The following is a 19,842-nucleotide window of genomic DNA, read 5'->3' on the forward strand; positions in this document are numbered from 1 at the left end:
CTATCAAAAATACTGCACCATTTGCTTTCTGCAGCTTACATCTATGATAATACATAGCAAGCTCCCGGATGCCGGTCATTGTCCTTTCCATCAGATGGACTCATCTAAGCTGATTTATGATCAAATCGTATTAACTTACTTATATATTACATATTTCAGCTTAGAAGATTGTTCAGAAGAAGACAGCAGGGGCTGGAGACTTAGGTGTCTAACAGAACTGACAATAGAGGTCACTGAGCAGCTTGCTTTGTATTGTAATTCTGTAGATGCAAGCTGCAGAAGCCAAATAAATGTATTTAAAAAGGTGTCCACGGCCTTTAGAGGTCTACTCTGGTGGAAAACAAGTTTTTCTAATCAAATGGGGCCAGAAAGTTAAAAAGATTTGTAAATGACTTCTCTTAATAAATCTTAATCCTTCCAGTACTTATCACCTGCTGTATACTACAGAGGAAGTTGAGTTCTTTTCTGTCTGACCACAGTGCTCTCTGCTGACACCTCTGTCCATGTCCGGAACTGTCCGGAGCAGGATAGGTTTGCTATGGGGATTTGCGCATACTCTGGACAGTACCTGACATGGACAGAGATGTCAGCAGAGAGCACCGTGGTCAGACTGGAAAGAACTACACAACTTCCTGTGAAGCATACAGCAGCTGATAAGTACTGGAAGGATTAAGATTTTTTAAATAGAAGTCATTCACAAACTTTCTACATATGGAAAAAAATTAATAAAATAAAAATAAAAGTTTTCCACAGGAGTACCCCTACACTGTTAGAGTGAACCGGTCACTTGAAATTGCAGTCATTGTCATAACTATATTTAGTGGGTTTGTTTCCTGAATACCGTATACGCTTTTTATAGGCGTCACGAACAGTAGGAGAGGCGTGGCCTGGGTTCCGCTTTGCCTCAGGGCTGCAACGCCCTCTCCTTTACATCACGGCATCTCCGGTGTGTTACTGACACATGGGCCCCCCCTGTGCCTGTGATATTCAAGCAGTTAGAGCGATCGCAAAGCTCTGTAACTTACATCCTCACAGAGCTTTAGGACCGCTCGGAAAGGTGTTGCAGCCCCTGGACATCCCGGACCCCTGGTTATGCCTCTCTGACTGTTCGTGACTGCCAATAAAACGCTTTATTTAGGAAATAAACCTACTAAAGTTACAAAGGTATGACTGCAATATACATGTATACCGCTTGCACACTGTGTGGCCCCTTTTACTAGCACAATTTAGGTGACAGATAAACTTTAAGGAGAAGTTTTTATTATTTGAGTGTTTAAAGGGGTACTCCGCGGCTCAGCGATTGGAACAAACTGTTCCGAACCCTGGAGCCGGCAGCTAGGTACGTCATAGCCCCGCCCCCTCGTGGTGTCACGCCAAGTCGTCACGCCCCCTCCCATAGACTGGCATTGAGGGGGCGAGGTGTGACATCACGAGGGGGTGGGGCTATGACGTCACGAGCTCCCGGCGCCGGCTCCAGCGTTCAGAACAGTTTGTTCCAAATGCTGAGCAGCGGAGTACCCCTTCAAACTCTGACCGATCAAGAGGACGACGGTGCTTCTCTTCCCGCTCTGTGTCTATGAGACCAGGATGGTCTTAATTCTTATTAAATCCGTCCTGGTCATGTGACACAGAGCTGGGAGCGCTCTAAATGCGCACTTTTCCTGGCTTCTTCTCATGATCGGTCACAGAACACTCCGATCCCCGACCCCTACGACATATCAAAAGTATTTTTTTCAGTGACAGTGCAACTCCAGTGATGACCAGAGACTTGCACAGGACTAAAACATTTAATCTACAAATTTTGCGGGATCGCATGCTAGTCTATAGGAGTTCTGCCAAACCCGTAAACCGAACGCTGTAGCCTGGCACAAGTCTTGGGCGGCTGCACAAAAATTTTAACATATATCCTCCTGCCAGAGCCATCACTGGAGTTGCACTTTAAAGGGGTAGGGTCACACATTGCATATACGCAGCATATTTCAGGTTGCGCAACGGGAAAAACACTGCGTATTCTCCAGTGAGCAGACGCAAAGAGCTCTCCCGCAGCAGCCCTGTGTGTGCAGTAAAGTTTAGAGGCAGGCTCATGCATCACAGTCACATGGGCACCCTAACCCCGCCTCCAAACCTCACTGCACACACAGGACTGCCACAGGAAGCCCTGTGTTTCTGCTCATTGGAGAATACACAAGGTGTTTCCCTATGCGCAGCGGATTTTGTGCAGGATAAAACACGCTGCGTATACGCAAAGTGTGACCCTACCCTAAGGAATTCATACAGCCCTGATGGTGCTGACCAAGGAGGCTCATGGAGAGATAGTGCCTGGACATAAAGATAGGGGTGGCTGTTAAGAAGAGGTTGAGATGCACCCTCTAAGTACTCTATTAGGGGATAATGCTATGCGAAATGGGTCTATGCTTGTGGCAGATATCCTTCAGTCCACTACAGATCTAATCTAATAACCCAACAGCATAAAGTATAAACTATGATATCAGCAACGGGTACAAATATAGCCATCTTTTTAGGACACACAGCGAACAGTCCAAATATCACAGAGTACGAATATAGCAGACTGCCCCCCCCCCCCCCACCCGATGACACAAACACAAGACAAGACCCACTTCCCTCTATGTTCACACAGCAATTTCATCCTCCAGACTGTCCCCCAGCATGTCTCTGTGCAAAACGTGAGCCAGCCTCCCCCCATCGTCCTGCCAGGACTCCCTCTCGTCACTCTCATCGGTGTTGGATTCGTACTCAGAGGCTATCCCCGATTCTCTAAACCTATAGAGCTCCAGGCTGCCGAGTAGTTCGCCGGCTCCATCCCCCTGGCCCGGCACAAAGCGGTAGCACTGAACCTTCACCAAGCAGTCTGTCCTACCTAAGGGGCTGCCCAGCTGGAAGGAGGAATCGGGGTCGCTCAGCGGGGGCAGATCTTCCGGTTTCGGCGTCGAAGGATCGCAAAGCACAGGACAGAGGCTGGAACGGAATGTGATTTCGAGGAGGCTGTCCTGAGATCCCACTGCAAAAGATAGAGGAAATAAGAATAGTTATGGCATCATGTGATGTCGCATTATGCAAATCTACAACTCCCAGCATGCCCGGACAGCCAACGGCTGTCCGGGCATGCTGGGAGTTGCAGATTTGCATTCTGTAGTTTTGAAACATCTTGAGACCGATGCTCTAGCGCCACCTATGGGAGACCTAATTTGCATTAGGCAACAGGGATACAATTTGTTGTATACCTATATATTTTTTCCTTTAATATATTTATATATAACTTATTTTATTGTTTTCTTTTAATAATATATTTTATATGCAACTTATTTTATCACCAGTTTGTTTTATTTATCTTTCCTTTAATAATGTATTTTGATATGAAATTTATTTTATCAACAATTTGTTTTATTATTTCCTTTAATAATTTATTTTGATATGAAATTTATTTTATCAACAATTTGTTTTATTATTTCCATACATATATATATATATATATATACATACATATACATTCACACATACACCTTAATTCCTCACCGTTTATATTTGCTTTTTCCTTTAATAAGATATCATATATATTTTATCACCAATTTGCTGTATTTTTTTATTTGTTTTATATATATATATATTATTTGTTATATTTATATTATGTTCTGTTATTATTTGTTATAATTATTTCAATTATTTCTTTTTCAATTATTTAATATCTTTAATATAAAACTTATGTCATATAAAAAAATTAAAAAATTAAAAAGAAGAAAAAAAAATAAAGAAAAAGAAAATTCCGTCTGGAGATTCTGAGTGTAGCCAGCCCTTACCGAATCATTTGGGGCTAGGACCACATGTACATTGCCCCCCTCATAGACGGCAATGTATTCCAGGCGGATTCCGCAAAAAGAATGATGAAGATCGTTCTTTTGGCAGCAGAATTTCAGCGTCGGACGGTGTGTCGGTGGAAATTCAAAAGGGGAATTCCACTCCGTATTGTGGACCTAGCCTTAAAGGGGTACTCCCCTGGAAAACATTTTTCTTTAAATCAACTGGTGCCAGAAAGTTAAACAGATTTTTAAATTACTTCTATTAAAAAAAACTTTACCCTTCCAGTACTTTTTAGCAGCTGTATGCTACAGAGGAAATTCTTTTCTTTTTGAATTTCTTTTTTGTCTTGTCCACAGTGCTCTCTGTTGACACCTCTGTCCGTATCAGGAACTGTTCAGAGCAGCATAGGTTTGCTATGGAGATTTTCTCCTGCTCTGGACAGTTCCTGATATGGGCATCAGGTGTCAGCAGAGAGCACTGTGGACAAGACAAAAAAGAAATTCAAAAAGAAAATTTCCTTTGTAGCATACAGCTGCTAAAAAGTACTAAAAGAGTAAAGATTTTTTTTTAATAGAAGTACCGTATTTATCGGGGTATACCACGCACCGGCCTATAACACGCACTCTCATTTTACCAAGGATATTTGGGTAAAAAAAGTTTTTTACCCAAATATCCATGATAAAATGAGGGTGCGTGTGTGCGCGTGTATACCCCGATACACCCCCAGGAAAGGCAGGGGTAGAGAGGCCGTCGCTGCCTGCTTCTCTCCCCCTGCCTTTCCTGGGGTCTAGAGCACTGCTGTCGGCCCTTTTCCCCCCCTGGTTATCGGCGCCGCTGCCCGTTCTGTCCCCCTGACTATCGGTGCCGGCGCCGATAGCCAGGGGGAGAGAAGCGGCGCCAACAGCCAGGGGGAGAGAAGGGGCAGCGGCACCCATTGCCGGCGCCGCTGCCACGTTGCCTCCCCCCATCCCCGGTGGCATAATTACCTGAGTCGGGTCCGCGCTGCTCCAGGCCTCCGTCGTGCGTCCCCAGCGTCGTTGCTATGCACGGCGTGGCGCTCTGACGTCATGCGCCGCGCCGTTCAGCGCATAGCAATGACCCTGGGGACGCACGACGGAGGCCTGGAGCAGCGCTGACCGGACTCAGGTAATTATGCCACCGGGGATGGGGGGAGGCAACGGGGCAGCGGCGCCGGCAATGGGTGCCGCTGCCCCTTCTCTCCCCCTGGCTGTCGGCGCCGCTTCTCTCCCCCTGCCTTTCCTGGGGTTGTATCGGCGTATAACACGCACACAGACTTTAGGCTAAAAATTTTAGCCTAAAAAGTGCGTGTTATACGCCGATAAATACGGTAATTTACAAATCTGTTTAACTTTCTGGCACCAGTTGACAAAAAAAAATAAAAAATTCCACCGGAGTACCCCTTTAATAATATATTTAATATATAACCTTTATTTTATCAACAATTTTTTTAATTCATTTTTTCTTTTAATAATATATTTTATATATAACTTATGTTATCAGCAATTCGTTCAATTCATTGTTTCTTTTACCAAGATATTTTGTAGCTTATTTTAGCACCAATTTGTTTATTTTTTTTCTGTTTCCTTCCCCACCATGTACCCTGTTATCTACCACTAGGGGGCTCTCACTGCACACAAATCTTTACAGCCTAACTATCGCTAGCAGTATAAATCTGTATATGACAAGCTGCCCCTAGTGGCCATTATGAGAACAAAGTTCTTATTCAGTGGGATTATCCAGGCCATGAATATTAGATCGACGGCAGGGGGGACAGTAGTGGGGATCCAACTCCCGGAACCCCTGCAAATGAACAGTGTGAAATCCGAAACCCTAGTGCCAGCGCTGCAGCCTCTTCAATCTTTGTCAGCGCTCATCATACTTTTAGCCGTGTCGGTGCAAGGAGCTAAAGCCTTGTCCTGTTTACTTAACTGGGACAACACCGCAGAACCTCAAAATAGTACCTGTCATGATCATGATAAATTTTATAATCTCCCAGATCACTGCCCCCATCATGATAAACCACCCCCTGCCTTTATTTTTATTATTATTTAGTTTTCTACCTTGATATTACTCTGTATTTTCTGCTCAGTCTCAGTCAGATTCACAGACTGGGAAGGGGCGTTCCCCAGCAGGTGTGACATCATCTGAAGCCATACAGGGGAGAACTTCCTCACTGCTACACACAGCCCAGAGCAGTTCAGAGTGAGATTAGCTATGATTGGATAAGGCTGCACCCCCCTCAGCACACCAGACTGCATTTCCTGATTTTGGAGTCCAAAGTCTGTGCAAGAGATGGGGGAAATGTGCTCTGGACAAGTAGGGAGGCACCTAGTGGACGCTTTTTTAAACACAAATAAAACATAGAAAACTTCATTTAAAAAAAAAAAAAGCACATTAGAAAGATTTTTTTATTTACCATAAGGAGTGCAATAGCAAAAATTGGTTTTAATGAGAGAGTGCCCATTTAAATCCCTTCTAATAAAAAGTACAGCAAATGTAAGGACAAGCAAAAGTACTGTAAATAATGAAGAGGCTGTAGAGCTCGGCACTATGGCTCCTACCATTGATGGTAGGGGATACCAGGTGTTGGACTCCCGCCAATCTAACACTGGCAGCATGTCCTGAGGATGGGTCATCATTTTTTTTTTTTAAAGGGGTTTTCCAGGATAAAAAGAAAACACTGCTTCATTTTGCAAAAACAGCACCACTCTTGTCCACAGGTCGTGTGTAGTACTGCAGCTTAGTTTAGTCTCATTCACTTTAATAGAGCCGAGCTGCAATACCAAACACCACCTGTGGACAAGAGTGGTGCTGTTTTTGCATTAAAGTTGCAGTGTTTTTGTAACCTTGGAAACCCCTTAAAGGAGATGTCCGGTGCAGACTTTTTCTATTCCATCCTGCCCGGGCTGCAAAAAAAGACAAAACAAACTTTCAATTACCTTCCTACGTTCCCCGGAGCTCCGCAACAGCTGATCAGTCGGCCGGGCAGTTTACTTCCTACTTCCCTTAGCCCAGTACGTCACACGGCGCTTCAGCCTATCACCGGCCACAGCGATGTTCCGCCTCAGCGGGTGATAGGCTGAAGCGCCGTGTGACGTCCCGGGCTAAGGGAAGTAGGAAGTAAACTGCCCGGCCGACCGATCAGCTGTTGCGGAGCTCCAGTGGAACGCAGGAAGGTAAGTGAAAGTTTGTTTTGTCTTTTTTGCAGCCCGGGCAGGATGGAATAGAAAACATAAAACATCTGCACCGGACATCTCCTTTAAAGTATGGACACCCCCTCCCAGAGTATCGGGAGGGGTGCCTCCAGCTGTTGCAAAACTACAACACCCAGTATTTTTGTGGGATTAGTGGTGGTAGTGTTTCTCCTTGAGGAGACCACCAAATCGGTGTATGCAGACTTATATGGACTAGGTCAGTGTTTCCCAACCAGGGTGGCTCCAGCTGTTGCAAAACTACAACTCCCAGCATGCTCGGACAGCCGAAGACACCCTGGTGGGGAAACACTGATCTACAGAGAAGATGAAAGGTTGGTTAGATTGGAGGTGGTAGCTTTTCTCCTTGAGGAGGAGACCACCAAACCGGTGTATGGAGAGTTATATGGACTACGTCAGTGTTTCCCAACGAGGGTGCCTCCAGCTGTTGCAAAACTACCTGCTCCCGCCCAACTCCAGAAGAACTTACTGGCATTCTTTCCAGACAACTTGTACTCCAGTTCCTGCACTTGTTTCACCAGCAGAGAGATATGTTGCAGCAGATCTTTGTTCTGCAGGAGCAGCTGGTGGACTCGGGCCTGAGACTCCAGCCGGGCGGCGGCTTCTGCGGACAACTGGTCCTTCAGCAGATGAACCTGTAAAAGAACCAAGTCCAGTAGGTAAAAACATTATGCAGTAGGGGCACGTAGCGAGGAGGAACCATTAAAGGGGTACTCCGCCCTAGACACCTTATTCCCTATCCAAAGAATAGGGCAGTGGTCTTCAACCTGCGGACCTCCAGATGTTGCAAAACTACAACTCTCAGCATGCCCGGACAGCCGTTGGCTGTCCGGGCATGCTGGGAGTTGTAGTTTTGCAACATCTGGAGGTTCGCAGGTTGGAAACCACTGGAATAGGGGATAAGATGTCTGATCAGGGGGGTCCCCCGCGAACTCTCCTGCAGCACCCCTGTCATCTGGTGCACAGAGCGAACTTCGCTCCATGCTTGTTGACTGGCGATGCAGGGGCCAGAGGATCGTGAGGTCACGGCCCCGCCCCCTCGTGATTTCACACCCCGTCCTCTCAATGCAAGTCTATGGCAAGTCTTCCATACACTGGCAATAAGGGGGTGGGGCGTGATGTCACAAGGGGGCGGGGCCGTGACCTCACGATCCTCTGACCCCTGCATCGCCAGTCATCAGGCATGGAGCAAAGTTCGCTCTGTGCACCAGATGACAGGGGTGCTGCAGGAGAGATCGCGGGGGGTCCCCAACAGCAGGACCCCAGTGATCAGAGATCTTATCCCCTATTCTTTGGATAGGGAATAAGGTGTCTAGGGGCGGAGTACCCCTTTAAGATCGTCCTCTTCTCTCACCTGGGCCACCGCCACCTGGGTCTGCTGCTGCTGTTGGTGCAGTTGTTGTTGGAGCAGCTGGATTTGGTGGTGAACGGAGAGAGGAGTCCCCGGCGGTAGCTGACTATCCGAGGGGAGCAACATCTTGGGAGAAGCTATAACTTTGTCCTAAAGAGAGGAAAGGCAAGGTTAAGACAAAATGAGAACGCACTGTAGAACGATATTTAACGCTGCACTACGGGAATTTTTTATATATTTTTTTCTTTCATAGTTCAGCACTGGCTATTATTAGAGAATAATGTAGTTGTGTATGCCTTGTGCTTACCTGTTTTAGCCCATGGGGCAGGCTTCAGTTTGCAGCAATGTTGATTGTAATTCCATAACTGAATTGATTTCCTACTATTGCCTATGTTTCCCATGAATAATCTAGTTTTGCAGAGAGAGGGGGGTGGAGCCTCATCACTGGAATGCACCTAATGAGACCAACCTAATCATCTGACTAGACTCCGGCAACAAGAAGCCTAAACTGCAGAGACTCATAAGTGGGTTGGTATATATAGTAACTTATCCTATAGAGATAGCAACAGCAGTGTACAGATAGAGCTGGAGGGGAGGTGTATAACTACTATATATCCTGATGCCACAGAGATAGCAGCAGCAGTATACGGATAGAGCTGGAGGGGAGGTGTATAATTACTATATATCCTAATGCCATAGAGATAGCAGCAGCAGTATACGGATAGAGCTGGAGGGGAGGTGTATAACTACTATATATCCGGATGCCATAGATATAGCAGCAGCAGTATACAGATAGAGCTGGAGGGGAGGGGTATAACTACTATATATCCTGATGCCATAGAGATAGCAGCAGCAGTATACAGAGAGAGCTGGAGGGGAGGTGTAAAACTACTATATATCCTGACCCAATAGAGATAGCAGGAGCAGAATACAGATAGAGCTGGAGGGGAGGTGTATAACTACTATATATCCTGACCCTATAGAGATAGTAGCAGTATACAGATAAAGCTGGGAGGGGAGGTGTATAACTACTATATATCTACTATATATCATGATCCCATAGAAACAGCAGCAGCAGTATACAGATAGAGCTTAAGGGGAGGTGTATAACAACTATATATCCTGATTCCATAAAAAATAGCAGCAGCAGTATACAGATCGGGCTTAAGGGGAGGGGTCTGGGAGCTCACCGGAGGGATCTGATGGGTGATGATGTCTTCCTGTAGTTAACAGGAAGTCAGGTGACCCAGGACTGACCATTTATATAGAAAAAAACAGATAGCGCTGTATGACTATTGATTGGGAATGACCATAACATGGGCTAAAAAAATTTAAATAACAAATAAAATAAAAGCTGGAGCACTTCTTTAAAGCGAAAGCAGAGAATGTTTGGACCTAATTGAAATGCTAAAACTCTGTTCAGCGCTACCGAATGTTGGCGCTATGTAAACAATAGGGTAAAGGATACTAAATAGTATTAGTCACAATTTATGAAGTATGTAAAATGAGCCTAATAACCCAATATAACCCCAACAGGAATCTTACATTCATCTTCTTATCATCTAGACATTCGCTCTCCCTCTTCACAGCATCCAAATCCGTCACTCCGCGGCCGACCTTAGGGCGCTGCTCTCCGGGCGGAGGACTGTCCAAAGCATCGATATCGGTCTCGTCTGCATTGTGATCCACGCTGGCGACTACATGCGTTACTGGGGGGCACAGAGAAGACACATTGAAGGGGCACATTAGTACACAACACGGCAAAACTAAGTGGAGGTGACAGCAAATTAAGGAAAGAAAACATATAATAAAAAAAGATTAAAGGGGTACTCCATGGAAAACTATTTTCTTTTTCAAATCAACTGGTGCCAGAAAGTTAAACAGATTTGTAAATTACTTCTATTAAAAAAATCTTAATCCTTCTACTAAAGAAAAGAACTTCCTGAGGAGCATACAGCAGCTGAAAAGTGCTGGAAGGGTTAAGATTTTTTTTCCATACAAGTAATTTACAAATCTGTTTTAACTTTCTAGGCCCTGTTGATTTAAAAAAAAAAAAAATGTTTTCCACCGGAGGATAGGGGATAAGAGGTTTTCAGCGGAGTACCTCTTTAAGAGAAACCAAAATCATGCTTAGTATGAGCTCAGACAAGAGCCGTAGGACATGGAGGTGACTGATGGCCGCCGTATGTATCATCACATTGTGCCGACACTACTGCCGATCCTACATACATAAATATATATATATATATACACACACACACATACCTGGCACTCCGGAGTCGTCGGTGCTCTTCTCACTCTCCACGTCCTCCAGTCCGTCTCCTCCTCGCTCGGTGTGCTGCAGACTCAGCTTATGGCAAACCTCAAACGCCTGGCCCACAGTCCGCACCACTCGCATGGCTTGGCTCTACCAAAAGAATATAGTCAAAAATGTTAAGTAAATAGACCTGCAACAAATGTCTAATATCTTCTATTCTATTTATTTTTTCTATACAACAAGAAGCTCCCACCCTAAAGGGCTTATCCCAAGACTAATACAAATCCTTTATCCATAGGGCAGGTGAGAAGTGTCCGGTCAGTGGGGATACAACCGCCTGGACCAGCACTGATCAAATGTCCCCCCAGTGAAAAGCAGCAGTCCAGTTTTCCGTGATTGTGATTCGTGGGGGTCCCTGCAGTTGGACCCCTATCCTGTAGATTATTGATACGTTTTTAAGGAGAAAAAAAAATGTTTTCATATCAACTGGTGTCACAAGCTTATACAGATTTGTAAATTAATTCTATTTAAAAATCTTAATCCTTCCAGTACTTATCAGCTGCTCTATGCTCCAGAGGAAGTTGCGTAGTTCTTTCCAGTCTGACCACAGTGCTCTCTGCTGACACCTCTGTCCGTGCCAGGAACTGTCCAGAGAAGGAGCAAATGCCCATAGCAAATCTCTCCTGCTCTGGACAGTTCCTGATACACACAGAGGTGGCAGCAGAGAGCACTGTGGTCAGACTGGAAAGAACTACACAACTTCCTGTGGAGCATACAGCAGCTGATAAGTACTGGAAGGGTTAAGAATTTTTAACAGAAGTCATTTACAAATCTGTATAACTTTCTGGCACCAGTTTAATTGAAAACTTTTTTTTTCTCCAGAGTACCCATTTTATCCTCGGATGACACCCTTTAAAGCTGACAACAGGAAAGAAAAGCTGGTGTTCAGTAAAGACCACTCTGCAAAGGCCAATCAAAGCAGACTACATAGAGTAAATACCTATATGAACCCACTAATGTCAAATAACCAATATGGAGGGCTCATAAATTCTGTGACAAAGCATGCATGTCATTTATAAAAAAATAAAACAAATATATATATATGTGTAATCATCATCAGAACGAGCGCGAAGAAGCATGTACTTAAAGGGGTTCTCTGGTGCTTACACATCTTATCCCCTATCCAAAGGATGGGGATAAGATGCCTGATCGCGGGAGTCCCGCTGCTGGGGATGCCCATGATCATGTAAGCGGCACCCTGTTTGTAATCAGCCCTGGAGCGTGTTCACTCCGGGTCTGATTACGGGCGACTACAGGGCCGGCGGCGTGTGACGTCACGCCTCCGCCCCCGTGTGACATCACGCTCCGCCCCTCAATGCAAGACAACGGGAGGGGGCGTGATTGCTGTCACGCCCCCTCCCGTAGGCTGGGAGTTGTAGTTTTGCAATGGCTGGAGGCGCCCTGGTTGGGAAAGATTGGACATAGTTTATAAAAGTCTCCATACACCGGTTTGGTGGTCTCCTCAAGTAGTGACGCTACCATCTCCAATTCCACTAAACAAAAAACATTATTTGAAAATTTGTAGGATGATTTAATGTAAAAACGACTGCCCTCTCGACAGGCTTCATCCGTTCTTCATCAGAACCTATGCTTCAATATCACTATATACTGTATTATTATGGCTTGTAATTAAAAGATCTCTTCCACACCATTACTGGTTCGGCTCAGTGTATAATAACTAGTTGTTGAGGATGTGGTTATGTGGTTCCATTTAGAATACCAACATAATGGTGTGAATATAGACCACAGAAAGCGAAGATTCACTTGTGGTAAAACACATAATTACAGGAATTCTCCAGGATTAGGAGATATATCTCACATTGCACACACAACTGAGAGGACTTTGCATGGATTTGTCAGATAGGACTTGTCAGATAGGCAACACCTCAGATTGGCGACACCTCAGATAGGTCTTGCAAGATAGGCAACACGTCAGACAGGCGACACGTACCTTTACACTGCGCACAGTACTGATGTCTATGGACACAGCGTGTTCACAGTTCGTACTTCATGGACATACACTGATCAGCCATAATCTTACAACCACCTGCCTAATATTGTGTCGTCCTCCCTCATGTTCTGACCTGTCAAGGCTTGGACTCCACAAGAAGTCTGAAAGTGTCCTGTGGCATTTGTCTGGCAGCAGATCCTGTGAAGTTATGACGTTCGGCCTCCATTGATCAGACTTGTTTCTCCAGCACATCCCACAGATGATCAATCGGACAAGACCTAGGGCATCTGGAGGCCAAGTCACCACCTTGATCTCTTTGTCATCATGTTCTTCTTTTCTAAACAATGTCTGCAGTGAGGCCGGGGGGGGGGGCATTATCCTGATAGAAGAGGCCGCTGCCATAAGGAGGTCCCATCTGCCATAAAAGGGGGGACTTATTCTGTTCATTGGGTAGGTAGGTGATCGGTGTCACTCATGATAAAGAACGCAAGGTCAAAAGCGGAACATTGTCCAACACACTACTCCTGGCGGCTTGTCTTTTTCCCATAGTCCATCCTGGTGCCATCTCTTCCCCAGGTAAGGCTTCTTTCACACAACCGTTGTGACGTCCGTCGGGAACCCGGGGAGAATAGCTGGAGGAAAAATATATCATGTAATGTTTTTTCCTCCTGCTACTCCCGTCAAACAACGGCGCCCGATGGACCCCATAATAGTAAATGGGATCTGCCATTGTTTCCCATTGTGCCCTGTCAAAAATAACATCTGTTAAGACACAAAAGTTCCAGATGGACATCTGCCGATGGGGCACAACGTCAGTGTGAAAGGGGCCTAAGTGACACATACACACCCGGCCGTCCACATGATGAAAAATGTGACCCATCAGACCAGACACCTCCTTGCTCCAGTTCGGATGGTCACGTGTCTGTTGTAGACACTTCTGGTGGTGGACAGAGGTCACTGGTCTGCGGGGCCCCATACACAGCAAGCTGCTATGCCCAATGCGATCTGACTGTGAAGTTTTTCAGCTGTTTTCTCTACAGCAGATCTTCTGTGGGATCGGACCAGATGGTCTAGCCTTCACCCCCACCCATGAATGAGCCTTGGGTTCCATGACCCTGTCCCCACTGGTTGTCCTTCCTTGGACACTTTTGGTCGGAACTAACCACTAAATACTGGGAACACCACACAAGGCCGGCAATTCTGGAGATGATCTGACCCCGGAGTCTTAACATTACAATTCGGCCCTTATCACAGTCCCTCAAATCCTTAACACTTGCCCATTTATTCTGCTATTAACATCAACTTCAAGATCTGACCGGTCACTTTTCCATATATATCCCACCTGACAGACGCCATGTTAAACACATCACGATTTTAATGTTCTGGATGATGGTTTTATATATATATATATATATATATATATATATATATATATATATATATATATATATATATTCCATACATTCATTACAGTTGAGGAGATCCAAGAATAATAGATGGCAAATGGTTATAGAGTAGAATCTCCCAATAGCGGATACTCATGGGGAAAAAAGTGTCCGCTATTGGGAGATGTCCTATACAGTGACCCCCCCCCCCCCCCCCCCGACCGACGATGGCCCCGACATACGATCATTTCAACATGCGATGGCCTCTCAGAGGCAGCATCAACATACGATGCTTTTGTATGTCGGGGCCATCGCAAAAACGGCTATCCGGCAGCGCAGACTGCTTCAGCTGCCCCCGGATAGCCGTTTACGGTGCCCCGTGTGGTCCGCTGATGATCACATACCTGTCCTCGGGGCTTCGGCGCATCCTCTTCGGGGTCCCCTGCATCGTCGGCACTCTCCATCGTCGTCATCACGTCGCTGCCCACGCCGTCCCGTTATCCAATAGGAGCGGCGTGCGTAATGACGTGATGGCGGCGACGGAGAGCGAGGATGCTGGGGAAGCAGAGGCCTTGCCGGAGCGTCGGGGACACCTCGGGGACGCGGCGACAGCGATGGAGGGCGACATCCAGGGCAGCGGTGACGAGCAGTGACTGTCCGGAGCGGCGGGGACACGTGAGTATAACCTCCAATACCAGTGGTCTTCAACCTGCGGACCTCCAGATGTTGCAAAACTACAACTCCCAGCATGCCCGGACAGCCAACGGCTGTCCGGGCATGCTGGGAGTTGTAGTTTTGCAACATCTGGAGGTCCGCAGGTTGTAGACCACTGTCCTATACTTTACATTGTACGGATCCCTCAACATACGATGGTTTCATTAAACGATGGTCCATTTGGAACGGATTACCATCGTATGTTGAGGGACCACTGTATTGGGGAAAAAAGGCTAAAAAAATCTTTACAAATGACAGAATACTGTCCTGTACTCACTCCAGAGTGTACTGATCTATGATAAAAAGCAATATGTCAGTAGAATCTCCCAGTGCTGTTTAATCGCCTGTGGTGACCGAGTACAGAAATCATCCTGCCCATCCTGTGAGGCCGATACTACTCAATGTCCGTCATGGGTCCCCTCTCCTCAGAACTCTTTATATTGCACTTACTAATGTCATACATAAGAGTTAATATATCGCATTTTATATGCACTGTTGCCTTAAGAAATGTCTTGTTGCTAAGGACCTTTGTTGTCAGGGGAGTATGCAAGGTGAACAGGTGACTTATCTGGCCAATGGGACATCTCTAAATTGCTCCCATATATAGCTGGGAGGAGCTAGCCTAGTCAGTGCGTCCTAGTCTGAGGAGTTTGTCTGGTGTTCCTGAAGGAGGCCTGAGGCCTAGTCCAGCAACCACGCTCCTACTGCAAGTTAACCCCTGCACCGTGGGTGAAAGTCAAAGCCTGACGCTAGGAGCTAAACCTATTGGGGACTCTGCTGAAGTCCAGTCCAAGTAGTCAGTCAAGTCAGTCTGTTAACAAGCGTGGGCTGCATCAGTCAATATACTTACAACTACAAGTCCCAGTAGCTGATAAGCTTCCCTAAGTTCACCCTGCATCTCCTTGGTGGCAATCTGAGCTGTATTGACTTTAACACCTTGTCTACCTCAGTAAAGCATACCAGTTAACCGTAACCTTGCTTCAGAGTGATTATTTGCCCCCTGCCTGGCACAGGTGAAGCTGGTCTACCTCGGGTGGTGTATAGGTCAACCACGTCCTGGCGTCACAAAGAGGTTAATACACACATTACCAGTCCAACACCACACACCTCTTATCACCCCCCTGTACCATTTCATCCCCCCGTGCCTTTTTATTCACCCCCTTGATCCAACCAATGCCACTTCATTCCTCCCCCCCTTGAACCCCCTGTGCCACTTTATTCCTCCTGTGCCAAGTCATCCCCCCCTTACCCCTGTGCCACATCATGTTCCCTTGATCCCCCCATGCCATTTCATTTCCCCTGTATTACCCTCTGTGCAAAATGTATCACCACCTCCTGTGCCATTTAATTTCCTCTTTATCCTCTGTGCCTTTTCATCCCGCCTTTATTTTCCCTGTGCCATTTCATCCCCCCTTTATCACCCCTGTGCCATTTAATTTCCCCTTTTATCGCCTGTGCCATTTCATCCCCCCTTTATCACCCCTGTGCCATTTAATTTCCCCTTTTATCGCCTGTGCCATATCATCCACCCCTAACCACTTGAGCTACATCACTTTTCCCCTTCCTTCCTCCCCCTGTTGTTCTTCTTAACTGGCCAGCAGGCTCAGGGGGTTTAAGCGGGTTTGACGTTCTCCTTACATCCTCTGCACTGCACTCACAGAAAAGCTGTGAGCAGCATCGGCTGCCAGCAGTGACAAGTGACGCTCCTGATATCACTCGTCAGTGCCCGGAGCAGTCGCCGCTGCTGCTCTCAGTGAGTGCAGCGCAGAGGATGTCAGGAGAGCATCAAACATCATGCTGAGGGCCCCTGCACCTGAGCTTTCTGGCCAGGTAAGGGTTCATGTTCCTGGAGGGATACGCCAAATGGAAAAGGATTTATGCAAACTTGAAGAATGGTCAGAATTTTGGCAACTGAAATTCTATGTGGATAAGTGCAAGACAATGCACCTGGGGCGTAAAAACCCTTGGGCAGAATATAGAATATTTGACACAGTCCTGACCTCAGTATCTGAGAAAAAGGATTAAGGAGAAATTATTTCAGAAGACTTAAATGTAGGAAGACAATGTCATAGAGCAGCAGGAAATGCTAGCAGGATGCTTGGATGTATAGGGAGAGGTATAAGCAGTAGAAAGAGAGAAGTGCTCATGGATGTAAAGGGAGAGGTATAAGCAATAGAAAGAGAGAAGTGCTCATAGGTGTATAAGGAGAGGTATAAGCAATAGAGGGAAGTGCTCATGGGTGTATAGGGAGAGGTATAAGCAATAGAAAGAGAGAAGTGCTCATAGGTGTATAGGGAGAGGTATAAGCAATAGAGGGAAGTGCTCATGGGTGTATAGGGAGAGGTATAAGCAGTAGAAAGAGAGAAGTGCTCATGCCGCTGTACAGAATACTGGTGAGACCTCACTTGGAGTATTGTGCGCAGTACTGGAGGCCGTATCTCCAAAAGGATATAGATACTCTAGAGAGAGCTCAGAGAAGATACTAAACTAGTACATGGATTGCAGGATAAAACTTAACAGGAAAGGTTAAAAAGACCTTAACATGTATAGAAAGAAGAAGAGACAGAGGGGATATGATAGAGACTAAAGGAGAAGAGGATATTTAACTACCACAAGAGGACATAGTTTTATATTAGAGGGGCAAAGGTTTCTGCAGTAATATCAGGAAGTATTACTTTACTGAGAGAGTAGTGGATGCATGGAATAGTCTTCCTGCAGAAGTGGCCGCTGCAAATGCAGTGAAGGAGTTTAAACATGCATGGGATAGGCATAAGGCTTCATATAAGATAGGGATAGGCATAAGGCTATCCTTCATATAAGATAGGGATAAACATAAGGCTATCCTTCATATAAGATAGGGCCAGGGACTATTGATAGGATTCAGATTATTGGGCAGACTAGATAGGCCAAATGGTTCTTATCTGCCGACACATTCTATGTTTCTATGTAACAAAAACAACAGGAGGAAGAGGCAAGGGGAAAAGTGATGAGATACAAGGGGAGATAATTTGGCATAGGGCACAGGTGGGATAAAGGGGGGAAACAATTATCACAGAGTTGTAAATAGGGGGGTAATGAAATTGCACAGAGGATAATAAAAAGAGGAATGAAATGGCACAGGTGGGATCAAGGGGAAATTAAGGGAGGGATGATTTGGCACAGGGGGAATAAAGTGGCACGGGGAATTGGGGGGGGGGGGGGGTAGGGCAAATGATGTGTCCGGCAGACTTACAGAAGCAGGAGTTTAAACAGCGGTTTTCTGCTTCTGTTCTGGGGCTGCTGAAGAGGGGTGCCATGGGTGTCAGGGCGCCTCACTGGGGTATTGGCTGTGCCCCCCTGATGGTGGCCCTGTGTGCTAGGTAGGGCTGGGACATAAGCCTGGTTGTCCCCTATTGGGAGTATTTTGTCCCCTATTCCAAGTGTCCGCATTCACTATTGGGAGTGTCTTCTATTCGGAGGGTGCAAATACATTAAGTCTTATGAGACTTTGCATGGAAATAAAAAACTGTCCGCTATTGGGAGGTGTCCACTAAGTGAGATTTTACTGTATATGTATCCACACAGACATCCATTACAGTCAGAACACAGGTGAGGAGATCCCGAAATAATAGATGGCGGATGGTTATATACAGCGGGGCAAAAAAGTATTTAGTCAGCCACCAATTGTGCAAGTTCTCCCACTTAAAAAGATGAGAGAGGCTGTAATTGTCATCATAGTTTATACTTAACTATGAGGGACATAATGAGAAAAAACAATCCATAAAATCACGTTGTCTGATTTTTAAAGAATTTATTAGAAAATTATGGTGGAAAATAAGTATTTGGTTAATAACAAACAAGCAAGATTTCCAGCTCTCACACACCTGTAACTTCTTCTTTAAGAGTCTCCTCTGTCCTCCACTCGTTACCTGTAGTAATGGCTCTTGTTTGAAGCCTATAAAAGACACCTGTCCACAACCTCAGTCACAGTCACACTCCAAACTCCACTATGGCCAAGACCAAAGAGCTGTTGAAGGACACCAGAAACAATATTGTAGACCTGCACCAGGCTGGGAAGACTGTATCTGCAATAGGCAAGCAGCTTGGTGTGAAGAAATCAACTGTGGGAGCAATTATTAGAAAATGGAAGACATACAAGACCACTGATAATCTCCCTCGATCTGGGGCTCCATGCATAATCTCACCCTTTGGTGTCATAAATAATCACAAGAACGGTGAGCAAAAATCCCAGAACCACAAGGGGGGACCTAGTGAATGACCTGCAGAGAGCTGGGACCAAAGTAACAAAGGCTACCATCAGTAACACACTATGCCGCCAGGGACTCAAATCATGCAGTGTCAGACGTGTCCCCCTGCTTAAGCCAGTACATGTCCGGGCCCGTCTGAAGTTAGCTCAAAAGCACTAGGATGATCCAGAAGAGTATTAAGAGAATGTCATTTGGTCAGATGAAACCAAAGAAGAACTTTTTGGTAAAAACGCAACTCGTTGTGTTTGAAGGAGAAAGAATGCTGAGTTGCATCCCAAGAACACCATACCTACTGTGAAGTATGGGGATGGAAACCTCATGCTTTGGGGCCGTATTTCTGCTAAGGGACCAGGACGACTGATCCGTGTAAAGCAATGAATGAATGGGGCCATGTATCCTGAGATTTTGAGAGAAAACCTTCTTCCATCAGCACGGGTATTGAAGAAGAAATGTGGCTGGGTCTTTCAGCATGACAACGATCCCAAACACACCGCCCGGGCAACAAAGTAGTTGCTTTGTAAGAAGCATTTCAAGGTCCTGGAGTGGCCTAGCCAGTCTCCAGATCTTAACCCCATAGAAAACCTTTGGAGGGAGTTGAAAGTCTGTATTGCCCAGTGACAGCCCCAAAACATCACTGCTCTAGAGGAGATCTGCATGGAGGGATGGGCCAAAATACCAGCAACAGTGTGCGAAAACCTTGTGAAGACTTACAGAAAACGTTTGACCTCTGTCATTGCCAAGAAAGCGTATATAACAAAGTATTAAGATGAACTTTTGTTATTGCCCAAATACTTATTTTCCACCGTAATTTGCAAATAAATTATTTAA

The 19,842-nt window shown here is 45.7% G+C and overlaps 1 protein-coding gene across 2 annotated transcripts in view; it reads right to left on the reverse strand.

The window, feature by feature from the left end:
* Positions 1-448: 448 nt before the first annotated feature.
* The window catches only part of NOS1AP (nitric oxide synthase 1 adaptor protein), a 107,359-nt gene continuing 87,965 nt past the window's right edge, over positions 449-19,842 (reverse strand). For both annotated transcript variants that reach the window (XM_056523291.1, XM_056523292.1), the window contains exons 6-10: positions 10,666-10,807; positions 9,946-10,109; positions 8,404-8,550; positions 7,519-7,684; positions 449-3,019 (exon numbers count right to left, since the gene is read on the reverse strand). In XM_056523291.1, coding sequence (XP_056379266.1) covers positions 2,631-3,019; positions 7,519-7,684; positions 8,404-8,550; positions 9,946-10,109; positions 10,666-10,807 — 1,008 coding nt within the window. In that variant the 3' untranslated portion in view covers positions 449-2,630. The remainder of the gene's footprint in view (positions 3,020-7,518; positions 7,685-8,403; positions 8,551-9,945; positions 10,110-10,665; positions 10,808-19,842) is intronic.

Source organism: Hyla sarda, chromosome 6 (assembly GCF_029499605.1).
Source record: "Hyla sarda isolate aHylSar1 chromosome 6, aHylSar1.hap1, whole genome shotgun sequence".
NCBI classification, from domain to species: domain Eukaryota; kingdom Metazoa; phylum Chordata; class Amphibia; order Anura; family Hylidae; genus Hyla; species Hyla sarda.